General features: G+C 46.6%; 1 protein-coding gene across 3 annotated transcripts in view; it reads left to right on the top strand.

Moving 5' to 3' along the window:
* Arhgap28 (Rho GTPase activating protein 28) overlaps window positions 1-16,104 on the top strand; it is a 179,794-nt gene that overhangs the window by 147,767 nt on the left and 15,923 nt on the right. For all 3 annotated transcript variants that reach the window (XM_075956150.1, XM_075956149.1, XM_075956151.1), the window contains exons 10-15: window positions 1,192-1,269; window positions 5,135-5,297; window positions 9,205-9,287; window positions 10,863-11,060; window positions 11,947-12,060; window positions 16,036-16,089. In XM_075956150.1, coding sequence (XP_075812265.1) covers window positions 1,192-1,269; window positions 5,135-5,297; window positions 9,205-9,287; window positions 10,863-11,060; window positions 11,947-12,060; window positions 16,036-16,089 — 690 coding nt within the window. The remainder of the gene's footprint in view (window positions 1-1,191; window positions 1,270-5,134; window positions 5,298-9,204; window positions 9,288-10,862; window positions 11,061-11,946; window positions 12,061-16,035; window positions 16,090-16,104) is intronic.

Raw genomic sequence — 16,104 nt, 5'->3', positions numbered from 1 at the left:
ATCAAAATCATCATCATCATCATCATCATCACCACTGCAACCACCGCCATCACCACCTACACTACTACTATAACTATCACCATCAAAATCATCACCACCATCACCACTATTACCATCAACAGCATCACCACCATCAGCATCATCTTTTCATCCTATCATCACCACCATCAATATCATCACCACTATCATCATCATCATCATCATCACCATCATCAGTATCGTCACCACCATCAACAACATCATCACCACTATTACCATCATCATCACCATCATCAGTATCATCACCACTGTCAACATCATCTCTATCATCATCATCACCACCATCACATCATCACCACTATCATCATCATCATCATCATCCCCATCATCAGTATCGTCACCACCATCAACAACATCATCACCACTATTACCATCATCATCACCATCATCAGTATCATCACCACTGTCAACATCATCTCTATCATCATCATCACCACCATCACATCATCACCACTATCATCATCATCACCATCACCATCATCAGTATCATCACCACTGTCAACATCATCTCTATCATCAACATCATCACCACCATCACCACCATCAACATCATCATCACCACTGCTGCCATTGTTACATTATCATCACCACTACCAGCATCCATCACCGTCATCACCCCCATGAAAATCTAAGAGAGCAGTTAACTCTTACATTTCCAAGGCCTTAGTTAGTCTTCTAGAATTCTTTAAGGTCTTAATCAGGGTCTTTGCAACTAATGAGAGTAGATTTAGAAGGGATTGAGTGCATCCAGGGTAGTGTGGCTATAGACATAGTTGATTTACTTTTTTTTCCTATTGGTTGGTCTGCAGAAGAGAAATAGTGATCAGATCTGAAAGAGCCAAGTTGGCAAAATATCATAGTAGATAAGAGAACATGCCCTGTAGAGTCAGTGCTTTGTTTAAGAGGGAAACTTGAGAAGTTATGGCATAGATCTAAATGGAGAATTTACTCATTGGCCAATTGGAGGGAACATTGACCTTGTTGAGAGGTCATTAGCATTTCAGAAATCATTTATATATCCTTATTATATATGTATACATATATATAGTATATATACATACTTAGCAGTCCCCTGATTATTGCCCTCATTAATTAGAATGTTTGCAGTCATGCAGAGATATTCAATTTTTGTAATTGATTGTCGATTTCTAGTTTTTTCAGAAAGTCGAGGAATCGGGCCTGGAATCGGAAGGAATTTTTCGACTTTCTGGATGTACTGCCAAAGTCAAGGTACTCAATGTTCTCTGCCTTCGTAGATAAAGACATAAGCTAATCCTAACCAGTGTTCTACTTCTGTGGCGTTCATGGTGCTGGAGCAGTAGCTAAGAGCTACATTTTGATCAGCAGGTAGAGAAAGATTGGGCATAGCCTGGGCATTGGAAAACTCAAAGCCCACCCCAGTGACACAGTTCCTCCATCAAGGCCACTCCTACTTCAGTAAGGCCACACCTCCCAATCCTTCACTAATAGTGCCACTCCCTGATGACTAAGCATCCAAATATTTGAGCCTATGGGGACATTCTTACTCAGACCACCACAACCCAGTCCCATTGAGCTAATCTTTGTGACTGTCACTATTTCTTTGATAGTACCCCATGGCTCGCCTTAATGCTCTTCAGGACCTCTGAGTATATTTTCTCCCGTGCTGCAATTCATCAAACCTAGAATATGAAACATTACATTAATTCACCATCAAAATGGCTGTGTGTCTTCATTTTGAAGTTTAAAACACCCATCCCTGTTTGGGGGAATGAACCACTTCCGTTTGCTAGGTTTTTCTGGCCTTTGAAGTCATTGAGTCCATTTTCTTCCATTACCAATTGAGCTCAGCAGAGACACATTCTTTGGCTCTCCTTTTGGTGGAATTTCTTCTAAGAATTTGTAGCAATACTCATAACCACAGGAATCCTCACTCAGCTGTTCTGAACCCAAATTCCATTTATGGTAGCGTCAGCGTTTACGTCTAACACCAGCACAGCAATGTGACTCTGCTTGCCCTGCCTTCTCACACCCTTCCAGAGGCAAGCTCTACAGAGCTGTACAGGGTCCTTGAAGAGAATCAGTTTTGATCAATTCCTAGTAAAATATCCCTTTGTGCTTCCCAAGGGGAGCACACAGTGAAGAGTTCGTGCCTACCCTTTGGTCTCCCCAATCTATGGACACAGTGGTGGGCCCTAGAAATAATATTCATGTGATGATGAGAAGATGAATTTAATTGTGATAGACCCACAAAAGGAAACACACAGAGGCAGAAAGACATCCCTTCTTCATTCAGTTCAGTACACATTTCGTGGGGTCTGTTGCTATGAGCATTGTCAGGGTAGAAATACAGGACCCCTAACAGGATATTTTCTAGATGAGAGCATAACAAGTGGGCTGTGTCTATTGGGTCCTCCAGAGCGGAGATGGATTGGCAGAGCATGGGCTGTGGTAAGAGCTTGTCCGTTTCCTCCAGCACTGGGCGGAATGGGGTAGGCCTGGACCATCTGCCTGATCAGCCACAGGCTAGGTCTGCTTTCAAAGAGCAGGCTGCGGCAGGTGCTGAGGAGTGGCCAGCTGAGAGAGGCAGCTGCCTGAACCTCTTGGGAATGAGTGTGGCGAGTTCTCCTTGGAAGGAAGATCTGAAGCAGGGCAGGTTGGAAGTCCTGACTCCCTTCAGTGAGGAGATGGGCAAACACGGACAGGATTTCATTTGGAAGGCAGATCGCTTCCCAGTGGCTCTTGCAGCATTTCTGTCCTGATTTTTTATCATTTTCCTCCCTAGCATGCTTCCAGGAGAAACTAGGACCCCTTCCATTGTCTAAGGTGATCAGCAGAGTCAGAGCCCCCAAGAAAGCCAAAAAATCGGGCTTCCAAACCAGAATCAGACTCCGTTCCCCTAACCCTCTCTCTTCTCAGCTCCCCTGTCTAAAGAAAACGTTCTTACGTACCCCAAGTTTTACACAAGAGCAGAGTTATTTTTCCTCAGATAACCCTTTGTGTAAAAGCTGCTGAGCAAAGGCTGACTGTCCTTTCAGCGTGTCCTTAGATAGACACATTCCCAAACCGCGTTTAGGGCCAAGTCTTTCCCCTTAATTGGTTTGATGTTGAGTCGGTCCATTTATTCTGCTGCTTGCTAAGCCAAAAAATTCAGTCCAGATGTTTCATCGTTCTGGTTTTAGGAAAGTGAGCGTTGAAGACATCTGGGCCAGTGAGTAGAAATATGGAAATGAGGTTAGGAGAGACAGACGCGATATGTTCCCGGGGCCTTTATGTCTCTCCGTTATTCAAACCTTTAGTACCTGTGCTTGCTTGGGTTTGGTTTCTGTAATATCATCCTCTGCACGATACATCCTATGGAACAAACTTGGGGAAAGACAGTTTTTTTTAAATCTGTTACAATCATTCCTGATCTGTGCCATGATTGGTCCAGCCATGGCTTCCCATTCTAGATAATTCCTGAGACTGACAGGAAGGGACTCGGGCCTGAGAGGAAGCTGCTCAGCTGGAGCCAAACAAGGACATCACCGCAAAGCCAGTTCCCAAATCTAAGGCCCACAGATCATTTGGAACCAATCTGATGCTTTGGAATGTTCGATGACTTTCTTTTCAAAACATCAGAGAAATTTGAGCCAAACACTGGGACATGTTTTAGGCAAGAAGGCAGATGGTTTGCCACATAAGATTTTCCCTTCCCCAGTTCCATTACCTTGCCTGTTGGTTTCTCTCCCGGAGCTGGTGGCTTCCGGCTAGCTATTTGTGTTGTGAAAATGCTTCAAAAGGTGGTATAGTTGTGTTTGCGCTACAAGGAGATCCAAGGACATGACTTCGACTATGCCCGTGTTCTCCTTAATGGAAAACAAAAAATGGGTTTTTATTAACTGAGAGATTAGCTAATTGATTAGGTTAGCTAGTTGGCTGACTGGGTGGCTGGCTGGCTGGTTGGTTGGTTGGTTGGTTATCTGGTTAGCTGGTTGATTGGTTGGTTGGCTGGTTGATTGGTTGGTTGGTTGGATTTTTGAGACAGAATCTCACCATTTAACCCAGGATGAATACATACTTATCAGTTTCCTGCCTAAGTGTGCTCCCCGTTTTTGAAAGGGTAGATCAGAATGACACATCTCTCAGCAAGCTTAGCAGAAATCTCAGTTTGGCAGGCTCTGGGAGCCATGGAAGCATTTGCGTCTGGCATGTTGGTGAGCTGGTCCTGATAGAAGAGGGTGAGATGAACAAAATGCCTGTGACTGACTCTGTCTAAGGCTAGAAGTAGGTTCCCATGAGAATGGAGCGGAGGCTGTAAAAAGCGGAAGGTTACCTGAGTCCTGTCAAAGTATCTGCTTTAAAGCGAGCAGCTGGCGTCAGTCAGGGAAATGACTCCAGCTGCCTAGTGTTTGAGGAAACCCGGGTGTCCAAGGGAATGGTCCAAAGTGAGGATGACTTTGGTATAGAGAACCATGAAGGATGGTTTGCACCGAGAAGCAAACTTTTCCAAGTAGAACTTAATGTGAGTGGAACTTAACAGCGACCCATTGTTTTAACACAAGCTGCTTGCGCAGGGCAGCAGACCATAAGGATTGGGCAGGCGTGCTAACATGTGGAAGACATGTGTGTGCGTGTATGTGTGTTGGCAGAGAACCTGCTGTACCCATTCCAGGAAGAGGTCACTATTCTGCACGCTGCAGTGAAGTCAGAGTTACTTTATTAGGACGTTTCTCTTTGCACACATGCGTCCCTGCTCTGACTTAGAAGCAGACGGGAGGACAGCAGAAGGATTAGGACAAAAAGAAGATGGCGGTTTATCATGTGGGGGCTGTGGTTTCCCGCCAAAACCACAAAAATGAAGCTACAGACTCAGTTAATAACTTTTTAGAGTTGTGTAGAATTAGCAACCTGTTTCAAGATTACTACTATGTTCAGGCTACCTCTGGAAGGACTTTTTAAAAAGTTAATTCACAAACAGGTATTTCAGCTCTTAATCACATGGGAAGGTTAGCGCTAGCAGCTGCTTAGCCGTCTAATTGCCAAAGCACAGCCTGTGGTACCCACTCATGAGAGTGGGTACAGAGGACCTGGCGTTCAGCGGCCTCGAGGACTGATCCCCTCCCTGGCTTTGCAGCAGTACCGCGAAGAACTGGATGCCAGGTTCAATGCTGACAAGTTCAAGTGGGACAAAATGTGTCACCGGGAAGCTGCCGTGATGCTGAAAGCATTCTTCCGAGAACTCCCCACCTCCCTCTTCCCCGTCGAGTACATACCTGCCTTCATCACGCTGATGGAAAGTAAGTGAAGAAATTTAATGTGGTGGGACTGAGACAGTCGGAGGTCGATGCAGCCCGTGAGCGGCCGGGTCCCACACAGTGAAGTGTGCCTCTCCTGGGTTTGCACATCTAAATCTGATAATTGTCCCTATTCTTTTAGTTTGCTGAGAAAGAAACTTTTGGATTTTAAAGATACTGTAGTTTTTTTTTTTAAACAGTTCTGGAATTTGCAGTTGATGCTTATTCTAAATATTTTAATTTGCTTGTTGACAGGCCGTGGTTTTTGTTTTTGTATTTTTTACATTCACTGTAAGCATGTTTTCTTTCACACTGTTTGCATATTTTTGAGAGCCACTTAAAAACCTCATCTGCTACTCCCAGCCCCTGGCTTATCTCATGATCCGGGTCTTCTTCTAGAATGGGTACATACACTTCTTTGTATGTGAAGTTAATTTCAATTCTGTTCTGGGTGTTGTGTTGGGCTGCTGTGCTTAAATAAGTCATTTGCTTGGTGGGACCAAAGCTGCCATCAGTCGTGTGTGTGTGTGTGTGTGTGTGTGCGCGCGTGTGTATGTGTGTGTGGTGTGTGCATGTGTATGTGTGTGGTGTGTGTGTGTGTGGTGTGTGCGTGGTGTGTGTGCATGTGTGTGTGTTGTGTGTGCATGTGTGTTGTGTGTGCATGTGTGTGTATGTGTGTGGTGTGTGTGCATGTGTGTTGTGTGTGCATGTGTGTGCATGTGTGGTGTGCGTGTGTGTGTGTGTGTGTGCGCGTGTGTGTGCACATAGAAGCCTCCTCTGCCACTCTGCACTCTTTATTTCTTGCTTCTTCTGACACCGGATCTCTATCTGAACCTAAAGCTCACTTTATGTCTACACTGGCTGGCCAGCGAGCCCCCACGACCTGCCTGTTCCTGTCTCTAGCATTAAGGTTATAGGTATTTCCCATCAAACCGAGCTTTCTCTGTGGGTGCAGGGGATCCAGACTTAGGTCCTCATGTTTGCATAGCTAGTCCGTTACCCAGTGAGCCAGCCTTGCAGCTCATCTGTCACCCTCTGTCTTGCCGCCTCACACGTGTGTACTTGCGGGTTGGCCTGAGATTTGGTGCGGCCTGCTCCGGAGCTGGAACCTCACCTCTCTGTATCTCGTTCCCCCATAACATTCCAGGGTCCAGTTGCCTCCGACCCTGACCCAGTTTCAGGGCAGACAGTCCGGGATTTTCTGTTTATCTTGGAGTCTTCATCACCTCACACCGCCCGGGCTCCTGGGGTCCGGGAATGTGGGCCACGTCCCTGCTCTGAGTTCGCCGGCCTCTCCAGTCTGCCCACTCTTCTTTCCTTCTCTGTCGCGCTACGTGGTTGTGGGTGCTTTTCAGAGACTGTCATTGTCCCCTGTAGGACCGCCCATCGGCCAGACACATACCGTACCACACCAGATTTCCCTGTTTTAGGTCAAACATTCAGAACACTGGTTCTCAATGAGGAAAACAGTTTCCTCCTTACTCTGTGTTGACATACACCAAACAACTTTGCTGAAACGAGCTGGCCTAGCGGATTTGTGCAGCCCAGCAGTGTGAATTTAGATAAGGGGGGACCCAAGCCTCCCACACCAGAGCTACTCAGAGCTGCTGGGCAGAGGGCTCCAGCAGGAAGGCGTTTGCTTTGTAAGTGTAAAGACTTGAGTTCAATCCCAGAGTCAGTGTAAAGAACCCTGGCATGGTAGTGCACACTTGCAATCGCAGTGATGGGAAGATGGGGATAGAGATGGGCGGGCCCCTAAAAGCACACTGGCCAGATTATCTAACTTACCTGGTAAACTTCCAGGCTGATTAAAGACCCCCGGTCTCAATGAACGGTGGAGGGCAACTTAGAGATAACACTGAAGGTTGTCCTCTGACCTCCACATATGGACGCACACACACACACACACACACACACACACACCACATACACACACATGTACAAGCCACACAGACACCAACACACAGGAGTCTGAGCTCCCTGCCGCCCATCATTCCCCATCCACAGCAGCCAATGCACTTCTCTGCAAGGGAGACTGAAAAAAATACCCTGAGAGAGTTCACAGAGCACGCATGCGCCTCTGTAGAACTTTGCGAGGGAAAGTACTGCATTGCCGGTGATCGATCTGATACCAGCCAGCTCTGCAGGAAGCTCAGAGCTCTGGCCCCTGATCAGGGGGAAATAGTTGCCCTTTCTGCCACCTGAAGGAAGGACATGTTGCAATGAGATTTGTGATGAGGAAGCCATGTCGTATGTATGTGCATGCGTGCGTAGGTACACACGTGTCTCTGTTGGAACTACCTTCTGCATACTCAGACGGAGTTCAGAAAGCACAGATTGTTTACCATTCCTGCAGTTAGTGGCTCAGCCTTGGCTGATTCCGTCAAGGACTAACTAGTTCATCAGCCAGACTTAGGTACTTCCAGGAAAAGCATAATGATTTTCTGGGAAAATAACAACTTCAGGAGAAAGCAAGCTCCGTGCTAAGAGACATTAAACGAATTACCCACAAACTATGAACCAGACAGTGTACGGCCAAGTTCCGCCAGCAAAATGAAAACGGAAATGAAAAATTTGCCGAATCAGACTTAACAATTGTAAAGGAAACCTTGTGATTCTCTGCAGTGGAAAGAAGGGCTGCCCCGCCTGGGCTTGCTCCTGTTGTCTTTCCCTGCGGTGTTCTGGGATTGATCACCTCTGAGGAGAAGGCTCTCTGCATAAAATAGCATCTCATCCGGACCTGGCACTGGACACGCTCCTCATAGGCCCTGCTGCTTATGTATGCTCACATCAGTGCACGTTTGCCTTGAATCCTGAAACTATAACACGTTCCTTTTAAGAATTGGACGTGGCTACCTAAAATCCAAGTGGATAACGCGGAGTCGGTGTGGTCAGATCTGTGAGTGTGCCCCTACACACACAGCAGTCGGTGTGGTCAGATCTGTGGGTGTGCCCCCACCCTCCCACACAGCAGACACCCACTTGTCACCAGCTCCCCACCTCCAGCGCACGTGACTTCCACTGGCGCAGTAGGTTCCCACTTGACGCTTGCATTGCTGTGATGCTCAGTGCTTCGGCAAGCATCCACCAGCCTCCAGCCACAGACTGTGAATTGATTGCAAGGGTGCCCTTCAGCTAGAGCACTCCCCAGGAGCCCAGAGCATCTCACCTTCTGCAGACACTCTTTCCCCAGCAGACCGTTTTGAAGTGAGCTGTGAAGGGAAGCTTCAGTGGACGTTTCCTTTTCAGCGTAGATGCCAGCCCTCTGGTGCCATCTGGTGTTGCTCCAAACACTCCAAAACTAGCTAGTCGCCTCCCTTAAATGTCTATGTGAGATAAGGCATATGTAGCATTGGTCATCAAACCAATGTGCCCACACAGGAGACGACTGTTTCTAGGAACTGGCATGAACCCTATGTGCACATTAGCTTACTTAGTCCTCAGGTCAGCCCTATGACTTAACAAGGTTTTATAGATGGCAAAATGGAAGCAAAGGGATTAGTACTGAATGCAGGGTTGGAGTCCGGGTCTAGAGCATGCATCCTCTGCCCTCCTATGCTGCTGTGTCTTTGTGTGTGGTGTTTATTTGCACTTGAACTGGGCTTTGTCTTCTGTTTGCGGAGTAAGGCAAGGTCTGTGGACGCTCACTGAAAAGGAACCTGTCATGTAAATCTGGAGTTATTTAGAGGACCTTCTTGGCTGCCTGCCTGTAAATAGGCCTCATGGGATTGCAAGGGGGTGACAGACCGGGGCTCCTGTCCAAATGAACAAATTAACATTGTTGAGCTCCAGACCCGAGTCCTTTCCCTTAGCTGTCAGCGCCCTCCTGCGCCTCCAGATGTCAGCACGGCTGCTGTCGGTGCACATCAGTGGGACTTCAAGCGTGTGATTGTTTCTGTCTTCTCGTTAGGGGGGCCTCACATCAAAGTGCAGTTTCAAGCCTTGCACCTCATGGTCATGGCCCTGCCTGACGCCAACAGGGACACAGCCCAGGTAAGTGACTTCGACCTCGGGACCTGTCACGGGGCTCAACTGGGGAAGACAGGAGTACGACAGCTCACAGAGCCCCTGCGAGATGCAGTTCCACTGTCTCGCGTGCTCCTGGTATCGTTACACTGAGGAAGGCACAAAGAAGGGAAGTTCTAGAACTCTCTTTGAACATTAACATTCAGTTCCCTCTCTTCAATTGGATCATGCCCAGCGTCTAAGCAGATGCCAGGATTAAGTGTGGGGAGTGGGAGAGATGAAGATGAGAGGGTACATGACCCCACACCTGGATCCCGTGAGAAGGGTTAGCTCCTCTCCAATCCTGTGATTCCTTCCAGCCTGGTGGGAGAGTACTGATCAGCCCCCTTGAGGAGGGCGTCTGACATCACTACGCTACAAGATTTCTGAAGTACCTACTTTCGAACATATACACACAGCATAATTTAAATCGTTCTAGGTTTTAGGAGTTTCGATGCCCCCTGGTAGAGTCTGGTCATTTTTCAGATTGGGAAAACAAATTCTAGAGGAGGGACTCACTCACCTGCTGACAGGTAGCAGGGCAACTGGTGGGCTGGCATCTGTAGTCCCCCTTCCCCAACTTCCCTTCCTCTCCAGTCCATTTGTCATGTTAGTAAAATGTGAGCATTTCTCTGCAGTTTTAGGGACGTGTGTGTGTGTGTGTGTGTGTGTGTGTGTGTGTGTGTGTGTGTCTTAGAAAGCTGGTGTGTGCAGAGCAGGTGCTTGAAACCTTTGAATTGAGGGTGAAGTAAGATGAGTTCAATGAGCCCTTGATTTTACAGCCAGTCAATAGAATGTAGAAAATGAAGACGTCTGATTGCTTTCTGTCTGCATGGCTTGGGACAGGGAAGGGAGTCGGTACAAAAGCTGCGTGCAGACACTTGCTTGCCAGGGGAAGATTCCACACTTAAAATGCAGTCCAAAGAGCCAGGCACAGTGCTGCATGCACGTAATGCCAGCACTCAGAAAGCTGAGGCAGGGGGATCGCAAGTTGGAGGCCGGTATGAGCAGCAAAGCAAGGTCATGAGAAACAGCAGAAAGAGGCTATGTCTCAAGTACTCGTTTAAAACTTGGAGCTGCATTTGGGTCTGCACAGAGTGTGAAGAGGTTCCTGATGTTCAAATTATTTCTCATGGAAACCGGTAACCAGGTACTGGCAGTAGGACTTTCCGTTAAGGGGCTTTTACTTAGAGAATTATTTTTCTTCTTTCACAACAAAACTGCATTTCATTTCATTTGAGCTGCAGTGTTCTGTCTCCCCGGTTGATACTTGATTTCAATATTTGTCAAGCTTGTTTAGGATAAAAAGTAAGTCTATTATCTGTAGCCTCCGTGGTATTAAGCCCCTAAGAAGGGGATTACTTTATGAAGCCGACAGTTGAGTTCACTGCTCGTTTCTCTTCATCCAAGCATCTTAAGGGGACATAGGACACATTTGGTCACACTTGCCTTCTGACGCGTTCCCAGCAACACAGGGAAGGGATGTGGAAATGAGTGGTCGCCATCTGGGAAGCCTGTCAGTGGTTCCCAGTAGAGTGACATGGTTCTCCCACTTCTTGTTAGGCACTGATGACGTTCTTCAATAAAGTGATTGCCAATGAATCAAAGAACCGCATGAGCCTCTGGAACATTTCCACGGTGATGGCGCCAAACTTGTTCTTCAGCAGAAGCAAGCACTCTGACTATGAAGAATTGCTGCTAGCCAACACCGCAGCCCACATCATCCGCCTGATGCTGAGGTACCAGAAAATCCTGTGGAAGGTGAGTGACAGCTCTGTGGCTGTCCAGTGTCCCTACGAACTGTACCAGGTGCAGGAGGATGTAAATGATCCAGGATCAAACAACCTAAGACACAAAAGGAGAGGAAAACAGTTCACGGTGGCTCGTGGTATCCTACGCCATCGGCCTTTCCTGTCCACGGGTTCTCCAGCTCTGGATGTAACCAACCATAACTCCAGCCATCTTCCCAAAGTTTTACAGCCATCCTGAGCTGTTCAATCATTAGACCCTAAATAGTACACTAAAACAAACAATGCCTTACACAGTGTTTGCATTGGGTAGGTATTGTGAATCGTAGCTGATTTGCAGGGTAGAGGAGGATTTGTGCAGGCTATGTGCAAACACTATACCATGAACTGAATGCTGGGAGGAAGAAGGCAGAGTCAGGGAGACGCCATGGATCTGCCGCCGGAGATAGATGTGCTGAAGCTTTGCTGGTAGGCCACGATCTTGTGGTGATGTAGAGATTAATAGAAATGGGTTAAATTAAGATGTACAAGTTAGCCAATAAGAAACTAGAGCTAATGGGCCAAGCAGTGATTCAATTAATACAATTTTGTGTGATTATTTTGGTTCTGGGTGGCCGGGACAAAGAAGGGGCTCCCTGCAACAGCTGGGATTTCAGAACCTAAGGCGTTCCTAGAACCAGCTCCCCTTGGAGACAACAGGGCATTCTTTAAATGTGTTCTAAGCATGTTTTCTAAACTAAATGGAAATCCTTGCCACTTTTCTAATCCCAAAGACAAATGTCACATCTCCTGGCTCCAAGATAATGAAGAGTTAAGAGTAGCTTCCATAATGAAAGGCTCCGTCTACAGGATGCTTTTGCTGAGATGTTCCTTTCTAGTCAAGCCCCTGTCTTTTGCAGGTGCCGTCTTTCTTGATCACCCAAGTAAGAAGGATGAATGAAGCCACCATGCTGTTGAAGAAGCAGCTCCCGAGTATGAAGAAACTGCTTAGGAGGAAGACCCTAGAGCGGGAGGTGAGAGCATCAATGGGGCCAAGGCTGGACCACAGCAGGGCCAAGGCTGGATCCCAGCAGGGCCATGGAAGTCCACAGTCTAGGCTTTCTCAAAGGAGGAATGGAGTTATTAAAACACACAAAGATACTATAGAAAGTCTCCATAACAGAGCACCAGGATCTATCTAACGTGTTGAATTACATGCTTTGGGGTTAAAGTTCTTGGAATGTCTCTCTCTCTGGAAGATTGTTTGCTATCCAACTCATTAGAATGGCTGAAATGACCTTACACAAGTCAAAAGTCAGCATGGTAGCCCTCTCAGTGATTTAAAGACGATCAAGTTGCCATGGTTTGAATGTGCAGTGTCCCCAGGCTCCTGTTTCAACACTTGGTCCTCAGCTGGCAGCACTGTCTGGGAATGTTGTAGGACTTGTACGAGGTGGGTGGGGCCTTACTGGAGGAAGCAGGTCACCCCAGAGCTTATTGTTCAGTCCCCCTTCCTCTTCACTCTTGGCTTCCTGCCACTGCTCCCCTGCTTTCCCTGCCGGGATGGATGTACACCTCTGGAACTGTAAGCCAAAATTCTCCCTTAAGCTGACTTTAGTCAGGGTATTTTTATTGTAGCAACTAGGACATACATACCTATGACAGTAGACCAAATAAGTAGAAAAAGACATGTCTATGATGACAAATGGAATAGATAATTTTCAATTTTTTAAAAAAAATTACATAGCATTCTCAGAGATACTGTGTTTAGTACAACTAGTTATGTGGAGAATAGCAGTACATTCCAGGCATTGGTTTTATTCAACTCTGAGGATGCAAAAACTTGAAACTCATATTACGCTTTAAAAAAAAAATACAGCACTATAGAGGATAAAGGAATCTAAGAGCCATGAACACACAGAACGATGCCCTAGCCCAAATCAGCTATACCGACAGTGAGCCAGGGCCACTGATTCAAAAATGATAAAGATATGGATAATAATGAGTAAAATGGGTTCTAAGCTCCATCTCGAAGAGAAAGACAGCATTAAAGGGAGAAAGAACGAGAATCAGAGATGATGGGGAAGAGGCATAGTGCTCACCACTGTGGGGAGGCAAGAGACTGACTAATTGATATTCTCACAATCACAATGTCTATATTACTCTCATTGATTGCATTGTTGTGAGGAACGGCGGGCCGCTTCCCTGCCGCCCCAGCTCCCGGCCACCAGCTAGCTTTTGCCCCGAAATAATTACACGGAAACTGTATTCTTTTAAAACACTGCATGGCCCATTAGTTCCAGCCTCTTTTTGGCTAGCTCTTACACATAGATCTAACTCATTTCTAATAATCTGTTTAGTCCACGAGGTGGCTTACCAGGGAAGATCTTAGCCTGCGGCTGTGTTGGGTGGGAGAATCATGGCGACTCTCTGACTCAGCTTCTTTCTCCCAGCATTCTGTTCTGTTTACTCTGCCTATCTAAATTCTACCCTATCAGAGGGCCAAGCAGTTTCTTTATTAATTAACCAATGAAAGCAACAGAAGATACAAGACCCACCTCCATCACTGCATTAAAAAAATGATGTCTTCTAGAAGAAAACCAACCTTTTTCTGTGCTGGGGATTAAATTCAGGGCCCTGCTAGGCAGTCACTTTATTGGTAAGCCACACTCCAAGCCAGAACCAGCAGGTAGGTTAATTTGAAGGATTTTTTTTTAAATTAAGTTCAACATCTGATGTCCTTAGAGACAGTTTGGCTGGCCTTTTTTGACTGTGTAATACCTTTTGTTAAGACTAGACACTCTGAGTATTACAGTATTTTTACAAATCAGATCCACAGGGCTTAGGCCAGAGCTCAGTGGTAAAGAGCCTACCTTTTATGCATGAGGGCTTAGGTTTAATCTCCAGAACCAGCGCTTGCATGCACATGTACACACTCACACACACACACACATGCACACACACTCATGTATGTACACTCACACACACATTCACACACTCACACTCATGTACACACATGCACGCACACACACACATACACACACATGCACACACACACATGCACACACACTCACACACATGCACACACACACTCACTCACACTCATGTATGCACACTCACACACACATTCACACACTCACACTCATGTACACACATGCATGCACACACACTCACACACATACACACACACTCACACACATGCACACACACACTCACACTCATGTATGCACATACGCACGACAGAACAATAGAGCCTCTCCCCTCCAGCTTGTGTGCCTCCTCGTATGCCCAGTTCTGGATGTGCACACGGCTGTCTAAATCCTCGGAACACCTGAGCCTTTTCAGTTCTGTGCTGTTTCTGCAGCTGTTATCTATGGCAGTAGATAAACCTGGCACACAACACTTGTGCCCACAGCTCTGACAAGTTCCAAGACAGGTAACATTTAGGCAGGCCATTCAAGCCCCCAGGTAAGTCACAAGTAGTTGGGAGTCTTGGTGAGTAAGGCGCATCCTTTTGTCCAGGATGGAGGCAGGGACAGACAGTATAGGTGCAGGTTGGTAGTCTCCAGACGTGGACTGAGCTGAGGAACAGGGGTGGGAAAGGCGGAAGTGGAAATGCCACCAAACCCGGGCTTGGAGGTGATGGGAGAGTTGTGAGTTGAAGGTCGTGGTGAGCTACTTGCTGAGTTCAAGGTTGACTACATTCTGAGACCCTGCCTCAAAACAACGCAGCAGCAACCGTAAAACACCACACAGCCTGCTGGTCTTAGGCAGGGCAGCTGGTGTGCTTGACGCCGTGTAAACTCTACAGTGCCATAGGAATGCCAGCTTTTTTCATGCTTTGACGGTCCACAGAAGCAAGCGCCAAAAGACAGAACACTTTAATTCCATTGCAGCAGGCCATGCTTAAATGCTTCATGTTAGTTGGAATAAAGAATTAACTAACAGGTTACAAATTAGAATCACTGAGAAGAGCTAGTGGGGTGTCTCAGCCAGTAACCCTGAAAACCCAAGTTAATCCTGGGAACACACATGGTGAAAGGAGAGAGTTAACTCCCACAAGCTGTGTGTTTGTGTCAACCCCCACAAACACATCCACAATCAACCAGTCAGTCAGGAAGTAAATAAATGAATGAAATAAAAATGTGGAAAGGATATAGAAGAAAATTTAGTCACTGCTGACTTCCACCCTTGGAGAAAATGAACACCAGAGGCAGGATATGCGCCCATGGAAACGCACAAGTATGTCCACCCCAGATGCTCTGTGCTCATGCAACAGATATAAATACACGCCTTCTCGATCCTCTGCAGCCACAGGCTCTGCACGTGAAGAAGGAAACTACTCCATAGGTCCGTGTTGCAATGGTTCTGAACACGCACAGACCTTTTTAGTGTTTTTAAAAAGAAAAACAGTACATGGCAGCTTTTTACCTAGCAGTTATAGTCTGGTAGGTACAACAAGCCAGCTAGGAGTGACGTGAAGTATTTTGGGATGATGTGTACCTGTGCCACTTTCTGTAGGGTGCCTGAGGATCAGTGGCTTTTGCTGTGGGTTTGCAGAACCCATGCTCTGACTGCATGCGTTCCTCCTATCCTATGTGACTGCAGCATACAGGAAACACTGTCCCTGGTCTTGCTGTAGCGGCTTCATAAACAGTAACACGTGTCCCGTAGCCGTGCCCCACCCCCTTTGCTTCTTTTGTGCATTCTTCTATGGGTGTACAATAGCTTGCCTAGGCCGCCTAGACTGGTGAAGCCCAGATGGCATTCCATTTATTTCTCTCCTGATTTGAGCTTTAGTGAGTAAACTGCTATATATGTCATTGTTTTCACAATTGAAATAGGTTTGAAGTTGAATTTGCAGATGAGGAATTGGGGGGTCAAGGAGCATATGTACTTCTTAATTCTATACGTACCCAAATACTTTCCACAAGGATTACTCCAGGCCAGAAGCAGCATGCACTTATGTTCTCGGGGCTAATCTGAAAGATGGAATGTGTTTTCTTTAGGTTTCAAGCCCCAAGACCTCAAAGGTACCACAAAAATCACCTTCAAGAAGAATGGTAAGAACTTTTTTT

The sequence above is a fragment of the Microtus pennsylvanicus genome, chromosome 22 (genome assembly GCF_037038515.1).
Source record: "Microtus pennsylvanicus isolate mMicPen1 chromosome 22, mMicPen1.hap1, whole genome shotgun sequence".
In the NCBI taxonomy this organism is placed as follows: domain Eukaryota; kingdom Metazoa; phylum Chordata; class Mammalia; order Rodentia; family Cricetidae; genus Microtus; species Microtus pennsylvanicus.
Note: the sequence above shows the minus strand (reverse complement) of the source record. Positions and strands in the feature narration are given on the sequence as shown.